Source organism: Calliphora vicina, chromosome 5 (assembly GCF_958450345.1).
Source record: "Calliphora vicina chromosome 5, idCalVici1.1, whole genome shotgun sequence".
NCBI lineage: Eukaryota > Metazoa > Arthropoda > Insecta > Diptera > Calliphoridae > Calliphora > Calliphora vicina.
The window spans coordinates 14,070,644-14,097,033 of NC_088784.1; the positions used below are offsets into that span (position 1 = coordinate 14,070,644).

General features: G+C 28.9%; 1 protein-coding gene across 1 annotated transcript; it reads left to right on the forward strand.

Moving 5' to 3' along the window:
- Positions 1-386: 386 nt before the first annotated feature.
- ptc (protein patched) lies at positions 387-26,390 on the forward strand. Its single transcript, XM_065514239.1, has 6 exons — positions 387-1,489; positions 21,753-22,306; positions 22,379-24,323; positions 24,382-24,589; positions 24,661-24,932; positions 25,049-26,390. Exons 1-6 carry the CDS (start codon positions 1,352-1,354, stop codon positions 26,036-26,038), a joined length of 4,107 nt encoding a protein of 1,368 aa, XP_065370311.1. The 5' UTR covers positions 387-1,351; the 3' UTR covers positions 26,039-26,390.

The window sequence follows — 26,390 nt, forward strand, 5'->3', positions numbered from 1 at the left end:
CAATTCACATTTTCTTAAATTTTTTAAAGTTCCCTTAACATATACAACGCCTCTGATTCTTGCTCAAAATTAACATAATAGTGATAATGTTATAAACATCATTTTCTCAGTAATGACTTAATTTATACCATCCTATATATAAACTTAAAAGACCAGCATAAAAATTTAACATTAAACATTAAATCAAACTCTTAAAAACATAAAACAGCTATAAAGAGAAACAGAGACAGAGAGGAAAAACACACAGCATAAACAGAGCGTAATAGATAACATTACAGTTATATAGAAAAGAATGATGGCAAATCAAAATGGCCGCATATGAAAAAAACTCCGACTAACAGTTAGTGAGAGTAAACACAGAGAGATACAGAGAGATACAGAGAGAGAGAGTGGAAAATAAACAAAACATAATGCATTTATATCTGATAGATATATTTCGTAAGCGAGTGTGTGAAGCACGCTAATGAAGTTGTTTCCAGACTAAAATCGTAATATCTCTAACCAAATGTTGAAAAGACAACTGCATCAGATTGAAAACGATCTTCGGTCGAGTAACACGTTTTAGCGGTTAAAATAAAATTTGAAAATATATTTCTTTTTTTTTTCTACTTTAAAGAAACAACAACAAAAAGTTTTTTATATACAAAAAGAAACAAATATATAGAATAGCTTAAAGAATTTAAACACAACAAGGAATATTATACAAAAGTTTAAATAAAGTGGCTAAAGAAATATGTAATTTATTAAAAAAAATATATATAAAAAGTTTACAAAACAATTTGTGGCAAAACAAAATAAGTGAAGAATTTTTGGAAAATTTAAGAATTATAAAGAAGCCAAACGCCAATAATGTAATGGAATACTCTTAAATTAAGAAGAAAAAAATAAATGAATACAAAATAAATACTTCAAAACAAAATTACTAAGAAGAGAAGAGCAAATAATAAATAACACGAGAAATTTGTTTTACTACTAGTATATACAAAAATACAAAAATAAGTAACAAGAAGAAAAAAAAATAAAACAAAAATAAAAACGAAAACGTGACAAAAACAACAGAAAATAAAAGGATAAATAATAATATCGAAAAAGAATAACAAGGAATAAAGTGTTTTATAAAGCCTATAAATGGAAATAAAATTAACACAAAATTGAGTAGAAATAAAATAAATTCATTTTATTACATTTAACAAAACAACAACAACAAATGTTTATGTATGCTTTACACAAACTTGGCAGCACTGTTCTATTAAAGTGGCTAATGTGGCGTTTTTAAGAAACTATTTAAAGCAAATTTTCCAATTTGCTGAATTTGTTAAAACACATTAATTTAAACAAACAACAAAAAATCATGGTTGTACCCACAATGGATAGTTTACCCCGAGTACCCGATACACATGGAGATGTGGTCGATGAAAAATTATTTTCCGATTTATATATACGCACCTCATGGGTGGACGCCCATGTAGCACTCGATCAAATCGATAAGGTAAGTTGATGAAACTTAAAATATACACAAATATCTCTATAACAATATATATATGTTGCAAATGGATTAAAAAATATTAAAGTTATAATATATGTATATCCCCGATCATTAAGAGCCTCAGATTACTGGAAAAATATATAGAAGAATCTTTGCTAAAATTTGGGATTTTTATTGCTAAAATTTGGGATTTAAGTATTAAATTTTAATTAAAGTAATTAAATCAAAAAATCGATTGAAAAACATTATATTTATTAAAAATTTCCCAGACCATTAAGAGCCTCAGACAATTTCAACAAGATGTGAAAAAGTTTGCACTAAATGGGATTTAAATATTGATATCATGTAATTATAACAGAAATTTAATATAAACTGAAATATCTTTCTAACAAATTATGAAAATAAAAAAATCACTTGAAAAATATTCAATTTAAAGAACCTCCGACCACTTGAATAAGATGTAGCATAATTTTTGCTAAAATTTATGATTTTTATATTTGTTTTAGTATAAAATTATATAAGAATGGCAATATATATAAAAAAAGCTTTCCAACAAGGTATAAATCTTCAAAATCGGTTGAAAAATATTCAAGATATTATCTATATAAAATGTAGCCAATGTTTGCTTTAAATTTGATTTAAATATTGATATTATCATGTAATTATAGTTATAAAAATAAAAATATCGGTGGAAAAATATTCAAGTTATTATCAATATCCCGAGCCCCAGATCACTTGAATAATATATAGCTTAATTTTAGCCAAACTTATGATTTTAATATTTATTTTAATATACAATTATATAGTAATGACAATATATATAAAATTAGCTTTCCAACAAGATATAAATCTTATTTTCTATTAACCGATCATTAAGAGCCTCAGACCATTTGAATAAGATGTGGTTGATCTGCAGCAAACATTTGAATTCTAGAGATTTCGGGGAAAACTAAATTTTTATACCCTTCACCTTCGTGAGAAGGGTATATATAAGTTTGTCATTCCGTTTGTAATTTCTACATTATATATTCTGGATCCTTATAGATAGCGGAGTCGATTAAGCCATGTCTGTCTGTCCGTCTGTCTGTTGAAATCAGTTTTCTGAAGACCCCAGATATCTTCGGGATCCAAATCTTCAATAATTCTGTCAGACATGCTTTCGAATCCACAAATGGCTGAGATATGAGGAAAAAACCAAGACAACCTCGATTTTTGACCTATTTTTTACCTATATCTGGATTACTAAGACATTAATATAGACAATATGGATATCTAATGATAGATATTTCAAAGACATTTGCAACGACGTATATAAGACGTTGGACCTACAATGGGTCAAAATCGGAAAAAAAATTTTAACCCGAATTTTTTTTCAAAAAAAAAAAAATTAAAAAAAAAACTTTTTTAAAATTTAAAAAAAATTAAAATAATCGAACAATTTTTTTTTTCCAAAAAATGAAAAAAACACTGGAAAAAAAATTTTGTTTACCTAAAAATATTTAAAATTTTGAAGTATAATTTGGTGAAGGGTATATAAGATTCGGCACAGCCGAATATAGCACTCTTACTTGTTTAGCATACATTTGTTTAATAAGACTAATTTTTGATACCAAAAACTGTTGACCCCCAGTCCTTAAACTAAGTTAATTTTAATATATTTAGACCTCTGGGCCGCTCTGGAGCCCTTTTGAAGCATTTTAAATAGTCATGGCAGTGAATACAAATAAAAATTAACCCTATTAAATCAAGGGACTAGAATGATCCCAAAAAATGTTTGCCCAATTTTGATGCAAAATGTTTAATACGCTTAATTTTTATATTTTTCATTTCAAAAATCCACAAGTAAAACTAATTTGTCTCTGAAATTTCCTCAAAATCGTATAATAATTACAGAATTTTTATGAAATATAAGAACAATGCAGCATTTAACCCCATAAAGCCGTTTGAAGCCTTTGAAATAGTCATGGAAATGAATACAAATTAAAATTAATCCTTTAGAATCAAGGCACCAAAATGACCCCAAACAAATTTTTGGCCAATTTAGATGCAAAATGTTTAATACGCTTAATTTTTATATTTTTCTTTTCAGAAATTCACTAGAATACTTAATATGAACTTTATTTATCCAAAATTAATTTAAAATTGCATATTTTAGGCGTCAAAGGGTTAATTTTCATTGAAACTTATTCAGTAGTCCCTAGGAAATAATTTTCTAGCCCATAAATTCATGCATAAATCTCCAAAAATTCTGAAATGTTTACCTTTTTACCATTTTTTGTTGTTTTTTTTTTAAACGTTTTAAAAATGTGGGCCCAATTTCTGCTCAACTAACTTAAAGGGTTAATTTCTAGTAAAAATTGTTTCATTAGATTGCAGGGAATATTTGTCTACAATACATATAGTAATCCCCAAAATTCAATAACTTTGAACTATGGCCTCATTTCATATTATTTCAAAATAAAATATAAACATTCGGGAATTTTATATTAAATTGAATTATTTTTCATTATCCACAGTATTTGTTGCATACATTTTTAAACTTAGTTTAAACTAAGCTTGATTAAACCAAGTTTAACTTAGTTCAAAAATGTAACTTGAAATTATTTTAAAATTTTTAAATAATTACAGCAAAACTCTTTACTATTTATTTAACACATTTTCTAACGGTTACTTTACCCTTTATCTCTAATTTAACATAAAATCAAAACTTTTAAAACATAAAATACATAATAAATAATTGTAATTGATCTGCTAACTTTCGTTTAAAAAAGAACTACTCAAAAAACGTGCTTTAAATATTTAATTTTTAACATTTTTAAAAAGCCTCTATTCATCCCCACAAAAGCAAAAAAATTATATTTAACATATTTTTACTTTAGTATTATTAAAAACAATATCATAATATGTTTCTATGAATTAAATTAATATCTATACAAAGAAAGAAAAAAGACCACCCATTAAAATAGTTAAAAATATAAGAAAAAAGCTTTAAAAAAACTAAAAATAATGTTATTTGTGTTTTTTCGTTTATTTATTTTTTTTGTTTACGTTTAATTGAGTCATTAAAATAAATCGTTTGCGGTTTGACAGCTTTTTTATAACCGTTTTTTGCTGTCTGTTTGTTTTGTTTTTATTTTTACTTTGTTTTGTTTTTTTTTTTTTGTTGTTTGTGGCAAAAAAAAATACCACCAACAAATTCCCAATAACAACAACAGCAACAACAATATGCATAAATAAGTAATGCCTGAAACCGAACAAAAGCAAAACAAAACAAAAAAGGCGTATAATAACCCAACAATCATTGTTGTTTTTGCAAAAAGACCCCACTCCCCAAAAAAAAAATGCAAAAAAAGCTAAAAAAAATAATAGTAAGTGCATTTTAGATCAATCCATAATGGCAATCAATTGATCGCCTGCCAAAAAAATAACAAAACACAACAAAATAAAAAAAAAATAAAGAAATACCTACAAGAGCTGCTGTATACAGAAAAACTATAAACGTTACTTGCCTCAAAAGCTGGTAGAAACATCTCAGGAACATTCGAGTTCAATGCTGTACACTCGAAAGAATACATGAGTTTAATGTTTCAACAAAAATAGTTAATAGTTTTTTTTAGAAATAAAATATTTTTTAACTAAAGTGTTAATTTCTGCAGCCTAAGTTTTTGAAGTCAATTTTTAATAATGAAGTTTCAAGTCTAAAAATTAAATTTTTTTTAATAACTCTGTTTCATGTCATAAAACTTTATAAGAACATTTTCATCGAGAAGATCAATTGATAAATTTTTATAAAATTATCGATTAAGCGATTTTTTTTAAATGGAGCATTTTGTTAATTTGCAATTTTTGTATTAATTGTCGATATTTTGTGATATTTAGCGATTTGTTATGTAGAATTTTTAGGCGTTTTTATTGATTTTGTGTAAAGTCATAGTTTTATTGTAAAATTCGCATTAGTAATTAAGAATAATAATAAATGAAGAATCTTTTATAAAATAAGCGATTTTTTTAAATAGACGTTTTTTTGAAATCAGTTTTTTTTTGTTAAATTAGCGTTATTAATATAGGATTGGTGATTTTTTTTTTTTTAAATATAAATTTCTGTGAAATAATCGTTTTTTAAATAGGCGTTTTTATTGGTTTTTTGTAAGGTCATAGTTTTGTGGTAAAACTCGCATTAGTAATGAAGAAAGTGCGATATTTTTCGTTAAAATTCAATATTTTACAAAATAAGCGATTTTTAAATAGGCGTTTTTAGTGTTTTTTTTATGAAATCAGTGTTTTTCTTCTTAAATTAACATTATTAATATAGAATTGATGATTTTTTTATTAAAAAGTAAAATTTTGGGAAATTAGCGATTTTTTTAAATTAGCGTTTTTATTGGATTTTTGTAATATCAGCGTTTTATTGTAAAATTTTGCATTAGCAAAGCCGATTTGGCGATATTTTTGTTAAAAATTAATCTTTTAAGCGATTTTTTAAATAGGCGTTTTTTGGTGTTTTTGTGAAATCAGTGTTTTTTTGCAAATTTAGCATTAATATTATAGAATTGGTGGTTTGTTGGTTAAAAACGAATTTTTTTTAAATTAGCGTTTTTATTGGATTTTTGTAAAATCAGCGTTTTGTTGTAAAATTCGCATTAGTAATGTAGAATTAGCAATAGTTTTTGTTAAAATGGAATCTTTTATAAAATAAGTGATTTTTTTAAATAGGCGTTTTTTGGTGTTTTTGTGAAATCAGTGTTTTTTTTGCAAATTTAGCATTAATATTATAGAATTGGTGGTTTGTTAAATTAGCGTTTTTAGTGGATTTTTGTAAAATCAGCGTTTTGTTGTAAAATTCGCATTAGTAATGTACGATTAGCAATAGTTCTTGTTAAAATGGAATCTTTTATAAAATAAGCAATTTAAAAATACCAAAAACGCGTATTTAAAGCGTTTTTGGTATTTTTGTGAAAGCTCGGTTTTTTTTACAAAATTAGCTTTATTAATATAGAATTGGTGATTTTTTTAATGTCAAAATAAAAAATTTTATGAAATAAGCGATTTTTTAAATAGGCGTTTTTATTGATTTTTTGTAAAGTTTCGAATTAGCGGTAGTTTTTATTTAAATGTAATATTTTATAAAATAAGCGATTTTTTTAAATATCCATTTTTTTGTGGTTTTGTGAAACCAGCGTTTTTTTTTTGTAAAATTAGCTTTATTAATATAGAATTGATTAAAATAGATATTTTTTTAAATAGGCCTTTTTTTGTTTTTTCAGCGTTTTGTTATAAAATGTTGTATTAGTAATGTAGATTTGGCGATATTTTTGTTAAAATATTAACTTTTATAAAATAAGCGATTTTTTAAAATAGTAGTTTTTGTTTGCTTTTTAGTAAAATGATAAAATTTGATTAGAATTACCGATATTTTTTTATTAAAATGGAATCTTTTATAAAATAAGCGATTTTTGTATATAGACGTTTTTTTGTGTTTTTGAGAAATCATTTTTTTTTTTTTTGGAAAATTAGCATTATTAATATGGAATTGGTTAAAATATAAATTTGTCGGAAATAAGCGTTTTTTTAAATAGGCGTTTTTGGTGTTTTTGTGAAAGCAGGGTTTTGTTGTAAAACTAGCATTAGTAATAAAGAATTAGCGATATTTTTTGTTGAAATTGAATTTTTTATAAAATAAGCGATTTTTTAAATGGACCTTTATTGTTGGTGTTTTAGTGAAATTAACGATTTTTTCTAAAATTAGCATTAGTAATTTAGAATTGGTGATTTTCTTTTTAAAATAGGAAATTTTGAGAAATAAACATTTTTTTTGGGTGAATTTAATGTAAAATTGACAGTTTCTTTAGCTTAAATAGCAATTTTTATGAAACAAGCGATTTTTTAAATTGGCGGTTTTACTGATTTTTTTTTTTAAATATTAGCGATTTTTAAAATAAAAGATTTTTTTTTAAAAAGATATGGGAAATTTATTGGCAATTTTTTTTATTGTAAAATTATGTTTTTTATTATGAAATTGACGATTTTTTTTTCTGAATTTAGCGATTTTTTTAATTCTAACAAAATTTATTTAGCGTTTTTTTAAACAATTTTAATTTTTTTTTGGTAAATTTGTGTTTTTTATTAGGAATTTGGCGATATTTGTTGGGAATTTAGCGATTTTTTAAATTGGCGTTTTTTGAGTATTTGAAGATTTATTAAAATACTTAAATTGTTTAAAAGAAATTACAAAAATAACATTTTTTATATTGAATATTATTTAAATATTAAACATTTTTCAAAAACTATTAATTTTTGGGTGTAAAAGTGATCGCCTCCACCTAAATAAAACAAAAAAAAAAACTACTTTACTGCCACAACTACTATGACTCGTACTACATACAACTCAATTGCCTGATGTTGATGATCGTGGCTCTTATTTTCGTTTTAGTTGTTGTTGTTGTTCGTATTTTTTTTTTCTCTGTTTCTGTTACATGTATTTTACGTGAAAAGAACACACAAAGCAACAACAACAACAACAACGAGAGAAAGGAAAGATGAAATGAAAAAAAAACACATAAACGTAAATCCAAAATAATGAAGACATTAAAACGCTAAACGAACACACACAGTCAGTGAGACAGATAGACAGACAGTCGGCCACAGAGAAGAGATACACTACAATAACATACCAACAATACTTTATATAGAGGTAGGTAGGTATGTTTGTTGATGGCTGGTATATATTATAGCCCATTCAAAGCATCTTAACTACTACAACAATAACTGCCATTAAAAAGATCATGATGATGTTCAAATTTATTTTGAAACTAAAAAACAGACATCCACTGGATGTTGGTAACCGCGCCAACCCTAAAGCTTAACATCATTATTAAGGTTTTGTTTTTTCTCTTTTTTTTGTTGGGTTTCTTCTAGAAAAAAACAACAATAACAAACCTTTTAAACCTTGGAGCTTGCTTGCTTTCATATAAATACAAACACTCAGAAACAATGATCATTTTGTGTGTTGTAAAAAATTGTAAATGTGGATGATAAAAATGAGGCAGGAGATGAAGAAGAAAAATAGTTGGTTGGTGTTATCACTATGTGGTAATGCCTAGACATCCATACATGTATTTATTACAGTTTTATGTTGAAAGTAATAAAATTTAACAGACATTTAATCAGAGAGACCTCCATATTATTTTAGCGGAAAAGAAAATAACGACAAATTTTTGTTAAAATAGGAAATTTTATGAAATAAGCGATTTTTTTAAATAGGCATTTTTGTTGATATTTTCTCAAATCAGCGTTTTAAATCAGCGTAAAATTAGCTTTACTAATGAAGGATTCTTGCTAATTTTTTTTTTTTTAAATAGAAAATTTTATGAAATAAGCGATTTTTTCAAATAGGCGTTTTTTACGATTCATTGTAAAATTAGCTAATTTTACAAAACAAATTTACATATTAATGTAGAAATCGCGATTTTTTTTTGTTAAAATAAAAAATTTATAAAATAAGCGTTTTTTTATTAAATAGGCGTTTTTTGGGGATTTTGTAAAATCTGCTTTTTGTTGTAAAATTATTATAAGTAATGTTGAATTGTTAATTTTTTTTGTTAAAATTGAAAATTTTATAAAATAAGCGATTTTTTTAAATAGGCGTTTTTGTTGATTTTTTTGTAAAATTTGCGTTTTGTTGTAAAATTAGTTTTAGGAATGAAGAACTGTTAAATTTTTTTGTTAAAATAGGAAATTTTATTAAAGAAGCGATTTTTTATATAGGCGTTTTTTAAGATTTTTGTAAAATTAACATTATTAAGGTAGAATCAGTATTTTTTTTTAAATATAAGATTAAATAATAGTAATTATTTTTTTAAGATAGAAAAATTAATAAATAAGCGATTTTTTAAATAGGCGTTTTTTATATTTTGTCAAATCAGCGTTTTAATGTAAAACTAGCTGAATTTACAACAAATTCTACAGATTAATGCTTACTATATAAATTTTTTTTTGTTTTTTATAAAATAAGCGTTTTTTAAAATAAACGCTTTTGATAATATTTTATAAAATCAGCGTTTTATTGTAAAATTAGCTTTATTAACCCCCTGTCATACTTGACAATTATTTTTGCTAAAATATAACATTTTATGAAATAAGCGTTTTTAAATAGGCGTTTTTTTAAATTTTGTAAAACTAGTTTAGAGATTTTATGATTTGTTGTTGTAAAATTAGCAATTAAAAATGGAAAAAAAGAATTTGTTTTTCGACCGATTTTTTTGTATCATTTGAATGACAATGATGAATAATGGTAAATCTTTTGCTACATTTACTGATTGCATTCAAAAATGCTTATTTGGCATTAATATTTTATGTCAAATGTTTTTCAATGCAATTTTAAAAATTTTTTCCACTCCCTCACTACGTTCTTTTTATTACACTCCCCTGTTATCATTAACCCATTTAAAGCCGACCGGAAGAATGTTATTTAATCGTTGCCCAGGTTTTAATAAAATCTTGAAAAAAAAATGTTTATAATTTTTTTTGATAATTGATGTAATATTTTTTAATTTTAAATCAGTTTTCCACCCCTCCCTTTTTAATCTTTTTATTCACTGGCCATTACTCAAATAAAAACCTTTTTAAGCCGACCGGAAGCACATTATTAAACATTTAACTAAATATCTATGTAAATAAAACACTTTTGCTAAAAAAAAACCGACAATTGTTGACATTGCCATCGTAATAACAATCTTGAGACAGAAGAAGCACAGCACAGCTAGACGTATGGCCATGTGACATTACTTATACGTACACATGTACACGCGCACTCAATAAGAAAATGTAAATAAACATGGGTGTTTGTATGTATGAATGCATGTAAATATAAACATTTATATAAAGAAGAAGAAGAACATGTAAATATGTTAAAATGAAACCCATCACTCAATATGCATAGCGGTTAAATGGCAGAAGAAGAAGAAAACAAAAACAGTGAATGGAAAGCAACAACAACAACGAAAAATATCCCTGTCTATAACAGATAGTATTTTGTAATAATCTTAAGAAAAAAACTACAAAAAACCAATACATTTAATTTAAAATTACGTTTTTTTTTTAAAAACACATGTATGTAGTATGTTCGAGATGCTGAAAATTACTTTTGGCAGTTGAAATTTTTCTATACATACATACTACATTAGTATTTTTAATGCTACATTTTGCTTGTTTCTGTGCTAAAAACGAAGCAAAAACAAAAAAAAAAAAACATAAAACTGTTTACAATAATAACGTCAGAGTATACAATTCATGCCCAGTAAAGATTGCTTGCTTGCTGGCTGCCGCCTGGCTGGTTGTTTGCTGACTTGCTGCTCGCTTAATTTAGCTGTGTTGTGTGTGTTTTTTTGTATAAGTATAGTATGACTGCATAAAATAATGTTTGTGTGGCAGCCGGTATAGTGGCGACAGTGACCACCCATGGAGTCTTGAGTAAAGCAATAACAGCAAAAACAACACACACAAAAATCATTCAAAATAAAACACACATATACAAAAATGGAGCTTCGTTCATAAACATTATTTGAACATAAAAATATTCGCTGCTAACGTTGGGGTATTTCGCTTATTTCTTCAATTTTCTCTCAACGGTATGAATAGGAAAAGTGTGTGGCCAAAAAGAGGTGTAAAATAAACATAATAAATATGCTGGCAATACCTATATGTAAAATAATTATGTCTGGCAATACCCATGACAACAAAGATAACATTAACGCAGGATTGCCAAATATTTCTCAAGCTAAATATGTGCTAAAAGTGAAACTCTGTACAAAATTGGAAATTAACCTTAAATAAACAGTAAACAATTGCTAAATTTGTTGAAATTAACAGGAATTTAAGAGGATTTGTACACATAAATTTCTCAAACAAAACCTGTTTTAGCACATAAACTCTTTAACTATGGGGAATTAAACTTGAATACATTTTAATCCAAGCTTAAAAACCACAAATTAATAGGAATTTAAAAGACTTATAAGAATTTCCATAATAAATTAGACATTATAGTAAGATTTAAAGGCATCTACTTGTAATCATTTAAATATTTTATTTATTATAAAACAAAATACCACACCATTTCCTGTCCACCCTTTTAAACTGTGCAGCAGCAGCTTCACCACTCTCCTGCGGCTTAATACAAGTGTTCCAGGCAGATAAGAAATCAATACAACCCCAAGAAAAAGCGCGATCTGTATAATTTTTTTTTTGTTCCTCTCTCTTGACATACTACTAGTGCATAAAGACACCAACCAGCAATCTTGTTGCTAAATAAAATCTTGGTGTATCTGTTTTACTGTCCACTTATATTTTTTTCCCTCCCGACTTGCTGTCAAAATGACGTTTGTATTGTAAAGATTGAATACATGCATTTTTGTGTGTTTTTCAGCAAACTAATGCAAAAAAGTTTGTTGTTATTTACAGATTTTTGTTTATATTAAAGCCAAGACAGACGGACGTGCAGCCAGAGACACACTCACCAATGTGCTTGTTACTCTGTGGCACATTTTGTTTAAGGTTCCATTGATTCAATGCGAGTAGCTAAGTATATGTTTGTATGTCTGCCATGGATATGGTTAATGGATGAGGAGGTAGGTACATATAACAGCAACAAAAAAATTGTATATTCATTCGTAAAACAGCAGCAGCAAACAATAACAACAACAAGTAAACAGTTTTTTGTTTAATTTTTTTATTTTTTTTGCGGTCAAACTACAAGTAGTACGTGAGTTGTGATAGACATGACCAAAGTACATACAACACAAAACAGTAGCTAAAGCTTCAATAATAAAGTTGTTTACATTGTTGCGCCTTGCTGGGATTTCAGTTGATTTTTTTTGTTGTGGTTGTTTCTGTTTTTTTTACCTATAAAATGACTTTTATTTTTTAATTTCTACAGTTTGTATTTTGTTGCGGAAAAGGCTTTAAGAAATCTCTTAGATCTATTTGAATGAATTGAGGTTATAAAAAATCACATACCCAGGAATGTCGGGATAGGTTGTGGGTGTATAAAAATGATTAATAGGGTAATCTAGATAATATTCAAATAACTTAACTTAAAATTTAAAAAAAAAAATTCTAATTTCCTCCTTACTTTTATTTTCAAATCAATTGCTATATTTTTAATTAAACATTTTATAATTTCTTCAGTAATAGGGATTTTTTTTAAATTTCCAGAAGTTTAAATTAAGTGAGAAATATCTTAAAATTTTCAAATTTGTTTAATATTTTCAAAATTTGTTTTAATTTTAATTTAATTTCGTTTTTTTTTTTGTAAAATTTTAAAATTTATTTTATAATTTCTTTATTTAAGGTGTAAATTAACGATTTATTTTGATTTAAGTTATTTTTTCAAATCATTTGTTCTATTTTTTTTAAATAGTTTTCCAATTTTAATAATGAATAGCTCAGTTTTTGTGAAATTCCTTGAAAATCCCGCATTTAGCAACAATATTCATGTGGCAACACTCAAAACAAATAAAATAAAAATGGCGTCTAGCAGGGTTGGAAAAATCAGTACTATTAGATTTTTCCAACCCAGCTAGACGTTTTAAATGTTGCCACATGAATATTGTAACTAATAACGGGAATCTCAAGCCTTTTCCTGCAAAATTAAGGCGGGGACCTTATATTATTAATTAGGCAGACTATTTAATCAAATATTTTAATTGTGTATTAAGAAACATTAAAAAACCATGAAAATAATTAAAATTATTTAAACAAAGTTGGAATATTCCGTTTTATTATGATTTTAAAGCTATAACAAAAATAAGACCTACAAATTTAAACCATCTGACACCAAAAATGAAGACTGGAGCCTCTATATTTTAACAAAATCATAAGAAAACAATGAAAGTTTTTTTTAAATAATTTTTTTTTTTTTTGTAATTTAGTATTATTTTATAAAACTTTGAATGTACATATATTTAACTGGGTAGGGTTTCTAACATTCATATATGTATGATTAAGTTAATGACAAATTTCCGTTCAGTATGCATGTATGCGTTTTTGTTTTAGGGAGGAGTGGTGTTATTTCTTATTTCAAATTCCTAGCAAAAGATCAAAAGAAAGCGTATTCAAACATGGAATATACACACCCTTATAGTATGTATGATCACCATACAAAAACACACATGAACATCTACACGAACGTTTTCTCTTATTTATAATTTAATCCCCATTGTAAAATTTAAATAAATGTAGTTATCAATGTTTAACATTATTTTAAAGGCCCGCATACTTTAAAGAAAAACAGTAACAAACCTTTTTTAACCCAACTTCCGAGAATTTCATAAAGTAACACAAAATACTTATGCACATGAGAAAAACACGCCTACAAGAATTTCCGGTTTCCAGGAGATTGTGTCTTTGAGATTAAAACAAACAAATTAGAAACATTTTCGCAATAATCAACTTCAAACAAACCTAAATAAATACATAATAATAATAATAACAAAATACCGGCTTTAATAATAAAGTAATCATTTTTATATATGAGTTTTTTTTTCTTCTTCCAAATTATGAAGACATTAAATTTAAAAGAAATAATAAAAAAAAACACACAAAGCGACCACACTCAGCGTTTTTTTATTTTAGATATTTGACCGAAAATAACACAAAATTACGAAAAATCTTTTTCAAGAACTTGTATACTATATATTATACAAAAACAACAAATCATTTATGTATACCGGAAAGAAAAGCAAAAAAAAAAAACTATACAAAAGTAATAATCACACATTCTGTGAAATTCATGAAAATATACAAAAGCCAAAAGCATTCAGTCAGCCAGCCAACCAACCAACCATCCAGCCAAAACGTACCAAATGTTTACTATAAGATCACACTGGTTGCCTGCCTACCTACCTGTTCATAATAGTAGAGTAGTGTACAATCAGGCCTTACCTGATTTTATTTCTACACAAATTTTTAAGTAAGACATTTATACTCTCTGCTCGACATAAAAAAAAATATAAAAATTCAAAGATGATAAACGTATGTTACGGACGGACGGACAGACCGACAGCTGTAGGGACAGACCTTAAGACTTGGTTACTGCTATTGAATTGAGTTTTATAATAATGAAAATAAATTGTACCAAAAAAAAAAAAGTATAAACAACAATAGCATGATCATCATACTTTAAAGAAATTTGGAAGTAGTACTCAAAGTTGTACTTTGAAGAGGCCGTCGTTGGGGGTTGGATTTCCAGCGCCGTTAATTCAGGGAAATTGTTAATGCTCAAATATTTTTTATAAATTGTAACTTGTTTTCACATGAAATTAACGGTCACAAACTAGATAAACTACTTAAAGACATAGAATTCAAGCTAAAATTGAACTACTTAAAGACCTAGGATTCAAGCTAAAATTGAACTACTTAAAGACCTAGGATTGAAGCTAAAATTGGTATACTTAAAGACCTAGGATTGAAGCTAAAATTGAACTACTAAAGACCTAGGATTCAAGCTAAAATTTAACTACTTAAAGACCTATGATTGAAGCTAAAATTGAACTACTTAAAGACCTAAGATTAAAGCTAAAATTGAACTACTAAAGACCTAGGATTGGAGCTAAAATTGAACTACTTAGAGACCTAGGATTGAAGCTAAAATTGAACTACTTAAAGACATAAGATTAAAGCTAAAATTGAACTACTTGAAGTCTTATGATTGAAGCTAAAATTTAACTACTTAAAGACCTAGGATTGAAGCTAAAATTTAACTTCATAAAGACCTATGATTGAAGCTAAAATTTAACTACTTAAAGGCCTATAATTGAAGCTAAAATTAAAGACCTATGAATGAAGCTTAAATTGAACTACTTACAGACCTAGGATTGAAGCTAAAATTTAACTAATTAAAGACCCACGATTGAGGCTAAAATTGAACTAGATAAAGACATACGATCTACAATTAATAAAAAACAATGGTCCATAATCATAGTCAGAAATAAAGTATATTTTAATAGAAATAAAGTCGTCTTTACTTAAGAGTGGACTTTAGGTCTACCATAGACAAGTTAAAGTATATTTTTGAGCTTGTTTTATATTTACAGTCGACTTTAAGACTGTAAATATAAAACAAGCTGAAGCTGTTATTAACTCATTTAACAACAGCATCAGCTGTTCTTCGCCATGTAAAAAAGTTCGGTAAAAAGTATAAAAAATTAAGTTACAAGAATTTGGGATAGATTTTGCAATTATTGAACAGTTATCAATAAAATTAGTACCAAAATATTCAATATATGGTATTAATCTTATCTTTTCCATTTTTCCACCACAAAAAAACTTTTTTTCTTTAGTTGTCCCGGTTACTTTTATTGTTTTTACCTTTTTTTGTTTTTTTTTTTTAAATTTTCTATGTCAGCTGTTCAGCGGTGCCACTTGTCTATATTTCGTTGTATATTGTATGAAAACATTTTCTACATTTGATGTGACACCCAGTTAAAGTCGGTTCAATTTAAAACATACTTTAATTTTGACTATAGTTGGGAAATAATATAAAGCGCGTTTTTAATTTAAAGTTGTTTTTAAAAAGAACCGACTTTAGTGTTTGACTATGATTATGGGCCAATATATCTTGTAGATTTTAAGAAAATTATGAAAATTTTCTTATTTTTTTTTTTTTTTTAAAAAAGATTTGAATTTATTAATACTTAAGGCCGTTACAAAATGCCATATGGTTAACTTTGATGTCTTGCCTTAACACTGTAGGCATCTGAGGCAAACAGCAGCCTTTTGAAAAGAGATGAGCAAGTGAGTAAATGATTTTTAAAAAGCACGATCATGATCAGTCACGATCAAACAAATTGAATCAAGCTCAAGCTAGCTCAAAACTCAGTTAAAACATCTTACAAACTTACAGACATCCTAAAGGCTTTTAAAATATTATGCTCTTTCAAGTGATTCATGTATAAATCAGGCGTGACCCGTAAAAGCCACTTCACTTGATCATCTCTCCATTTGAAAAGCAACAAAAAGATGTTACGTTGTTGCCTCATAAAGGTGGTCGACATCAATGAGTTTTTTTTTCTGTGTTTGTTGGCCGCTGTGTTGTTGGGTTTTGCTGGCTACATTAATGTTGTTTAAGCCATAAAAAAAAATACTAAAATGCGGGTCGTTGTTGTAGGTTGAGATGATGTTGTTGTTGCTGGCTACTATAACATCTTAATAAGAAGAATAACAAACAGAAAAAAAACTGGCTTAAAAAATAAAATTTTTCAAAAAAAAAAAATAAGAAATAATTTCATTGAAAAAAAAAAAACATTCATGTATGTAAAACTTTTAAAGCTTCTTTTTGTTGTTATTTGTATGCTTTAAAAGGCGCACGTCATGGCACACGTTTTCAAAACAAAAATTCAAAGTAAACCACAAGACTTTAAAACCGTTATAATGTAGACAACAACAACAACAAAAATCTGGTTTATTGAAACTCATCATACAAATGAAATTACATCAACCATTAACTTACTTTACTTATAGTTAAAGTACTTTAAAAAAAAGAAACTAAACATTTTAATTTAACCCTTTTTATAATTTGCGTAAACCATTTTTTTCTTTTTATTAGTTTTTTTTTATCTTTTTCAATCACAAACTCCTGAGAATTTTGTTACTTCTTGTCTTCGCATAATAAGGACATTATTATTTTCATACAACCAACAATAACAACAACATTAGCTGCAGAGCAGCACATGTTGACCCTCAAAAATTATGCTCCCTTTAAAATACATATAACAGTTTTTGTATACAGTTGATTGAGAGTTGAGAATAATCTGTGTGTGTTTTTTTTTTGTGTTGAAAAAGTAGCAGCTGTTGCTTTTATTTAGTTTTGTGTATCACAAAATTCAAGAACTAAAATTTGCTGTGAAACTCTACAACTTGGGAGGTCACACAATTTTTTTTCAGTTTCTATACGTTTTTGTTGTTTTTATAAACATCTTTATTAGGTTTTTTTATTGTCACTGGATTTTCATCACTGCATTTTGTATTGTTTGTTTGTGTATGTGTTTGGGTTTTGTGATATTTTCATTAATTAACGGTATAATATAACTCGCTCTCTCTCTTTTACTCCTGCATGAGTATGTCAATGAGAAAAACCAAACAAATAAACAGTGCTGCCAAATTGTTGAAAATTGTTCATTAAAAACAAATGTTGGCATTTTAAACTTAACAAAAATGCTAGAAATGCAAATTCATGCTTAATTACAGTAACTACATGATTTTTGTATGATAAATTCTGAAAGAAAACAATAAGTTACAAACATATAATAGGTACATAATGGCAAGTAATATTTGGAAACAATTTTATTTTCGTTTAAGTATCCATGAATAGCAGGTTTATATTCGTAATAAAATTTTGATGTTAACAAAATATTTTAAAAACCGTTATTACAAAATCTAAAATATCGAATTTTAACCTACAATAAAGCTCATTATGTTCTTTATATATTTTTTTTATTAATTTCCCCCATACTGCTATCAAATAATTTTTCAAACACTCAACTCAATAATTCATTAAACAAAATAAAATATTTATTCACATGATTATAGTTCAGTGTTTTATTTTTTACAGAACACAACATTTTTGGGAGGTTTTATTTAATGTTTTTATTATGGATTTCATTTATTAACCAAATGGAAATTTGACACAATCATTAACTGGGTGGTCCTAGGCTAGCGTGCATGGGAATATCTAACTGTTTTGGCCCCATGCTTTTTCAAATAGAGGACTTGTTTGTGTGCCCATTTTTTTTTTGTATATAGATTTGTTGTTGTGTAAGATTGTTTTCAGTCTCCCCTTTTCTTTTATAGTTTTTAGTTTTTAAATTTAATGATTGTGGCCTATCGTTGTCAAAGATCTTTGAAATGTTTATGTATTTTTCTGTAGCAGTAGTTTGAGTTTTTTTTTTTTTCTTTTTATTTCATTCTACATGGAAAACTGTATATCTCCAATATTTTTCTTGTTGTTTTCTTTAATTATTGATTAAATGAAATTAACAAATGTCAATCAAGGGATATTGTTGGTTGGTAAATGAATTTATGGTGTTTTTTCTTGTGAGTTTCTATTTTTAGGGGATTTTGAGAAACTTTGAAATATAAAAATGTTTATTTGGTTGTTCTAGTTCAATTAAATTGACAGCTAATGTTAATGTTTTTCAAATATGTACACATGATTTTTTAGTTTGTTTTCAAAATATATATTTACATAACTAAACTGAAATGATTAATGAAGTAAAGAGAAATATAGTTTTATGTATATACATATGTAAATATAGAATACTAATATGTGTAACACACAAAAATTTGTTTTTATTTTGAGTAAAAAATTTTAGTTTTGAAAGGACTGCTGGTCGTTATAAACCGTTATATGTAGAACAATTTTTTTTGAGAAAATTTCAAAAACGACCCAAAATTTAATTTTATTTATAGGCCTTAGGCGAATAAGGTTGGCAAACGTTTCCCCTAAAATACACTTTCAGCTCTACCACTCTTACCACTAGCTGCCGATACCGTAATAACTTCAATTATCGTTACCGATATAATAGTAAATACCATTACCGCTTTTCTATATTTAATTCTAAATTGTGAAAACACAAATTTTTAATTTCAATTATATTGAAATCTACGGAATATAATACCACCTATGTCGACTTATTTTTAACTTTTGTAATAATTATTAATCATTTAAGTCAGACTGAAATTACTGTTACCGAATTAAGCCAAAATACCATTATCGAAATAATCCAAATTAGCGTTACCGCTCCATTTTTCCGTTTCGAATTGGTAACCAACCTTGGTTGGTTCAAATCTTAGCCGACTAAAATAATCCAAAACGACATATAAATGTTGATTTTATCAATAATTAAATGGTGTTATTTTAGAATAAAAAACATATCCGAATAATCACTTTTCTTTTATAAATTTCTGTTTTATTTTTAATTTCTTTGTTCAGAAATTTATGCCGAAACAAATGGGTGGTCTTTAGAATTGTTTTTCAAATGTTAAACATTGTTATTTATATGATTATATATTGATAAATTAAAAGTTTATGTTAAATTTAAATGTATTTTATAGTTTTAGTTTTTTTATGTTCAGCCATTTTTCTAAAGACCACCAGCATTTTATTTACACTCAATTTTTTTTTTATTTTTACTACTTTTTGTTGTTATAAATTATTGCTCTAAAATGTTGGTATAATAAAGTATTAAACATAATTATAATGTTAGTTTTGGTTGTTTCACTAAATTAAGTTGTAAATTTTTAATGAAAACACATTTTTCATAGAAATCACACAAAAAAAAACTTTCGTTTAAAATGCTTATGTTTGATTAAACTTTAACACAACAAGAAATACAAAAAAAAATAATGTTTTAAAATGATTAATGGCAGTAAAAAGAAAGAAATAAATTAACCAAGAAACTCAAAAACTAGTTTTGTGGTTTATTTAACAACGAAATAAGTTATATGTGTTTAAATTAAACTTTAATACAGAAAAATTCACGTGGTTTTTCATCACTTGTATTATTTTGTTGTAATTTAGGCTTTGCAATGACATTTGCAAGTGTTGTTAAACGTAACAATTTAGCTAAGACAAGTGTTACCGTTATTTTCTAGCAAAGTCACTTAACAGTGTTGCTAAGCGTTAAAACAAAAAAATCCTTAATTTAAGTGTTGGTTAATGGTTAATTGTCTTACACTTGGCATTATTTATTGTTGCTTTATTTAAGAGCCGAAATTTTTAAGAATAATTGTAAATCATTAGAAATTTTCTAGGGAATTTTGTAAAGATAGTCTTCTATCATTTTTTTTTCCATGTAGAGTAGAAATTTAACACCATAGAGTAATAAATCATGTTTGAATGACATGTTTTACTCGAGAGAATTGTGTGTAAAGACACACAAAAACTTATTTTTGAAAATATTTAGCTAGAACAACAGGAGATCGTTAGGAGGATTAAAATAACAACTAGTATATATAACAACAACAACAAGAACTAACATTAGCAATATATCAATATGTACATTGAAAAGTAACAGACAAAAACGATTGTATGTCATTTATCCAAAGTTGTCATCAAAGATACAGATAAAATTCCATTGAAATTGAAACGTAACAAACAGCAGCGCAAACACAACAACAACAATAACTACATATAGTATTGTATACTTTAAAAGGAACGCCTGTTGCTGAGCCATAAAAGTGTTAACAGGCCTTTAAAATTGCTTTTTAGCTGTTTTACACATGATGTCTTAATATATTCTACTTGAAATTGTTTAACGCAAATACAAAAAAAAAAAAAGAAACAACAAATTCCAGACCTAACCCAATGGCTTAAGGAGTTTTTGTTTGTTTTATGTGTGCGTATTGAATTTTCGGGAAGTTACAAGGAAAAAAATTAAGATTTCACATAAAACACACACTTAAAACAGCATGACATTTTAGGTATTGACAAGTTACGGCGACTTTAAGCACTAGACAGACACGTTTCTTTTCTTTTTTGTTTAGGCTTTCGTGCAAAAAATAATTTAAAAATGTTTAACTAATGACTAAAACATTAGAAAGAGAGATAGAGAGAAAGGAAATAAATATCCATTTTTAAAAAGGTTTTTCTTAAGAATTCTGAAGAAATTTTGAATGATGTTGTTATCTGCTTTATGTCTTAATTTATGAACAACATTTTAAGGCCGCCATAAATATGCATTTAAGCATTTTAAAGTGCTATGATTTTTTTAATGGTAGGCGGAAATAGTTTTTCTTTTTTTCTTTCTTCTTCTGTTAGTATTTTATAGATAAATTCTAAGTATTTTAGGTAATTTACCTTATGTGGGTTTGGAATTAGTCATGTCTTAATTTTATTACAAAGTTACCAACAAATATTTATTTTATAAGCCATAAAACCTTAATAAAATTAAGTTTAAGTGTGTAAAGTAAAACAAAAATGTTATAAAGAACCTCTGCAGGAAATTGTTCATTAAGCAAATGAAAAAATATAGCGGCAAATTAAGAATTCACTTTATATTCGAAAAACATCTAATACATTTTTTGTAACAGTGTAAAAACAGTGTTGCTCAACGTTATTTGATTTTACAGTAAAACCGTTAAGTGTGAAAGTAACAGCAGAAAATAACAAAGACAAGGTGAATTCGCCCTGTCAAATGTATTATATATATCTATGATTATTTATCTTATTTATTATATTTTTATTTAAATTTATCCCTCTTTTGTTTAATTTTAGGGCAAAGCCCGTGGCAATCGCACCGCTATATATCTGCGCTCAGTATTTCAATCCCACCTCGAATGCTTAGGTAGTACAGTACAAAAACATGCCGGCAAAGTTTTATTTATAGCCATTCTAGTATTAAGTACATTTTGTGTTGGCCTCAAATCCGCCCAAATCCACTCCAAAGTCCATCAGCTGTGGATACAAGAAGGCGGTCGCCTCGAATCGGAGCTGGCGTATACACAAAAAACCATAGGAGAGGCTGAAAGTTCAACGCATCAGTTGCTAATACAAACGGCCCACGATCCAAATGCCTCAGTATTACACCCGCAAGCTTTACTCTCACACTTGGAGGTGTTGAAAAAGGCGAGTGCGGTTAAGATTCACATGTTCGACACCGACTGGAGTCTTAGAGATATGTGTAATTCCCCTACAACGCCCAGTTTTGAGGGTCCTTACTTTATAGAGCAAATATTTAAACATTTAATACCCTGTTCGATAATTACGCCGTTGGATTGTTTTTGGGAGGGTAGCCAGCTATTGGGTCCGGAATTTCCAGTGCAAATACCGTAAGTTTTTAACTTGAACACTATTCTATCAGATACTAATTTCTGTTATTTCTTTTTATTGTTTCTTTTTAGTGGCATGGATAAACGCATCACCTGGAGTACACTAAATCCCTCTAGTCTTATGCAAACCATGAAAAAACAAATGAGCGATCAAAAAATCTCTTTTGACTTTGATACTGTGGAGCAGTATATGAAAAGAGCCGCCATAACATCGGGCTACACCGAGAAGCCCTGTTTAAATCCCAAAGATCCTCAATGTCCCGAAACGGCGCCCAATAAGAACAGTGAACAGCCCTTAGATGTGGGTGCCATATTAACCGGTGGCTGTTATGGTTTTGCAGCCAAATATATGCATTGGCCCGAGGAGCTTATAGTGGGTGGTGTACAACGTAATCGCACTAGCCATTTGCGCAAAGCCAAAGGTTTACAAACCGTTGTCCAGCTGATGACCGAAAAGGAAATGTATGATTTGTGGACGGAAAACTATAAGGTACATCATATTGGCTGGAGTCCCGAGAAGGCAGCCGAAGTGTTGAATGCTTGGCAAAGAAATTTCTCCAAGGAAGTAGAGAATATCATGAAAAATTCTCGCATAGCCAAGAACTATGATGTGTATGTGTTCTCCTCGGCCACTTTGGATGATATTTTGGAGAAATTCTCCAATCCCAAGCCCTTGAGTATAGTGATTGGTGTTATAGCCACGGTGGTATATGCCTTTTGTACTTTGATTAGATGGCGTGATCCGGTCAAGGGCCAGTCGAGTGTTGGTGTGGCCGGTGTATTGTTAATTGGTTTTTCCACGGCCGCTGGCCTGGGTTTGTGTGCCATTTTGGGCATTGTTTTCAATGCGGCCAGTACCCAAGTTGTTCCCTTTTTGGCTTTAGGTTTGGGTGTAGATCACATCTTTATGCTGACGGCCGCCTATGCGGAAAGCAATCGCAAGGAGCAGACGAAATTTATATTGAAAAAAGTTGGTCCCAGCATTTTGTTTAGTGCCTGCACTACAACGGGTGCATTTTTTGCCGCTGTCTTTATACCAGTGCCAGCCTTAAAGGTGTTTTGTCTACAAGCCGCCATCGTAATGTGTTTTAATTTGGCTGCAGCTCTTCTAGTGTTTCCCGCCATGATTTCTTTGGATTTGAGAAGAAGAACAGCGGGCAGAGCTGATATATTTTGTTGTTGCTTTCCCATATGGAAAGAAAAACCGGTTAACCAGCTGCCTCAAATGAACAATAATGCCCAGAGAAATAGCAATCGTTCCAGAAGCTCCTCCTCAGTATTACCTAAAACCTGTAATAATTCCAGAACATCAGCAAATGTAAATCCAGTACTGCCCCAAGAAGAAGCTTTATTATCCTGTAATAGTGAAAAACGTTTGCCCGCCTTTACCTTCTCCAAATTTGCTGTCAAATATTACACACCCTTCTTGATGAAGAGCTGGGTTAAGTTCCTAGTGGTCATGTCATTTGTGGGCACTGTTATATTCAGCTTGTATTGTTCCACAAAACTACAAGATGGTTTGGATTTGATTGATTTGGTGCCCAAAGAAACCAACGAATACAAGTTTCTAAATGCCCAAACATCCATGTTTGGCTTCTACAGCATGTATGCCGTGACTCAGGGTAATTTTGAGTATCCCAACAATCAACGTTTGCTGCACGAATACCATGAGGCTTTTGTGCGCGTGCCGCATGTGATTAAAAATGACAATGGTGGCTTGCCGGACTTTTGGTTGTCTTTGTTCCGTGATTGGCTAAGGAATCTGCAAAGAATATTCGATCGTGAGTACAAAGATGGTCGCATAAATCAAGAGGGTTGGCATGCGAATGCCTCTAGTGATGCTATATTGGCGTATAAGCTGCTGGTGCAAACCGGTTATGTGGACAATCCAATTGATAAGAAGCTGACAACACAACATCGTTTGGTGGACAATGAGGGCATTATCAATCCGAAAGCTTTCTACAATTATCTATCGGCCTGGGCCACAAATGATGTGTTTGCTTATGGAGCTTCTCAGGTAATTGAATCTTATTTATTTAACAAGAAACCAAAACTAAATTTAAATTTCTTTTTAGGGTAAATTACATCCCGAACCTAGACAGTATTATCATGTACCCACCGAATACGATTTGAAAATACCCAAATCGTTGCCTTTGGTTTATGCTCAGCTGCCTTTCTATCTGCATGGCTTGACAGACACCTCGGAAATTAAGTCATTAATAAGCCATATTAGAGATTTAAGTGTGCGTTTTGAAAACAGAGGTCTACCCAACTATCCTTCAGGTAATTATTAGCTTTTTGTTTGTTTTGAAGTAGCTTAATAATTAACTTTTGTTTCTTTGTTTTAATTCCAGGCATTCCTTTTATATTTTGGGAACAATATATGACTCTGAGATCTTCTTTGTCTTTGATTTTATGCTGTTGTATGGTGGCCGCTTTCATTTTGGTTTCCATTTTACTGCTGTCTGTTTGGGCAGCAGTTTTGGTGGTATTCAGTGTTTTGGCTTCGTTGTCGCAAGTTTTTGGCGCCATGACTTTGTTGGGCATTAAATTGTCGGCATTGCCCGCTGTAATTCTTATACTCAGTGTGGGCATGATTGTGTGTTTTACGGTGCATATTTCACTGGTAAGTTTTAAGATATTTTGGATTTACATAAATAATGAGTTTAGTTCAAAGCTTAATTCACTAAAATTCCATAAATCTATTACCAAAATCTAATTTTCTCTTCTTTTATTTTACAGGGTTTCATGACATCTGTGGGTAATCGAGAACGCCGAGTTTTGCTGTCCATGCAGGTTTCTTTGGGCCCCTTAACTCATGGCATTTTAACCTCTACCTTGGCAGTTTTTATGTTGTCTACCTCACCCTTTGAATTTGTCATTAGGCATTTCTTTTGGCTGCTGTTGGTAGTGCTGTGTGTGGGAGCCTTTAACAGTCTAGTGGTATTTCCCATTATACTGAGTATTATGGGACCCGAGGCCGAGCTAGTGCCTCTCGAACATCCAGATCGCATATCAACTCCCTCACCACAAATGTCACGCAGCAATAAACGTGCAAATAAAACCGTTATCGTGCATGGCTCATCACGTTCATCGTCACGTAATTGCCAGAAACCACACTATCATCATAAGGATGTAAATATCAATGATCCCTCGTTGACAACAATAACTGAAGAGCCACCATCCTGGAAATCTTCCAACTCTTCGATACAAATGAATAATGAATGGAAAAATGGTGTGAATAATGGAGTAGGAGGCGGACATTATGGCAATAATATTAATTATGCCAATAACATGAATTATCATGTTCATCCACCACCTAATATGCAGCAGCAGCAACAACCACCACCACCGCCACCAACATCCGCACAAATACATCATCCCCATCACCATCATCATCATCCTCACTACAATCCCATGTATGCCACACATCCCCCACCACCACCACAATACCATCAATATCACATGAATGCGGGACCCTCCTCGCAGGGCAACTTAAATAACCAACCACCACCCCATCATCCAACGAATTTAAATCGTGACAATAGCAATGACAACAAGAACATGAATAACTTTCCACCCGAACTGCAAAGTATTGTTGTACAACCGGAAGTTACGGTCGAAACGCATCATTCAGACACCAATACCACTAAAGTAACGGCCACAGCCAATATTAAGGTGGAATTGGTAACGCCGGGCCGGGCGATGAGAAGTTATAATTTCACTTCATAGCAATGAGGCTCGACGGAGGTGAAATGCTTGCCGTTAACAATGAACGTGCTAGCAAAAAGAGAGAGTAACGAGATTAGATAATTTTAAATTATTTATTACACAAATACAAACAAAAAAAACACATTGCATATTTATCCTTAAGATTTGAATTCAATGTACATATTATAGGATATTAAAAAAAAACGAAGAGGAAAACAAAAAAAAATATATAGTTAATATAGACCTGAATTTTAAGCCAAAATAGTAACCAAGTAACACAAAACTAACTAACAAAATACATACATACTTAATTTTATTATCATTTGTCACAAATTTCATAACACAAATACAAATAACATTTTGAAAAGAAAAA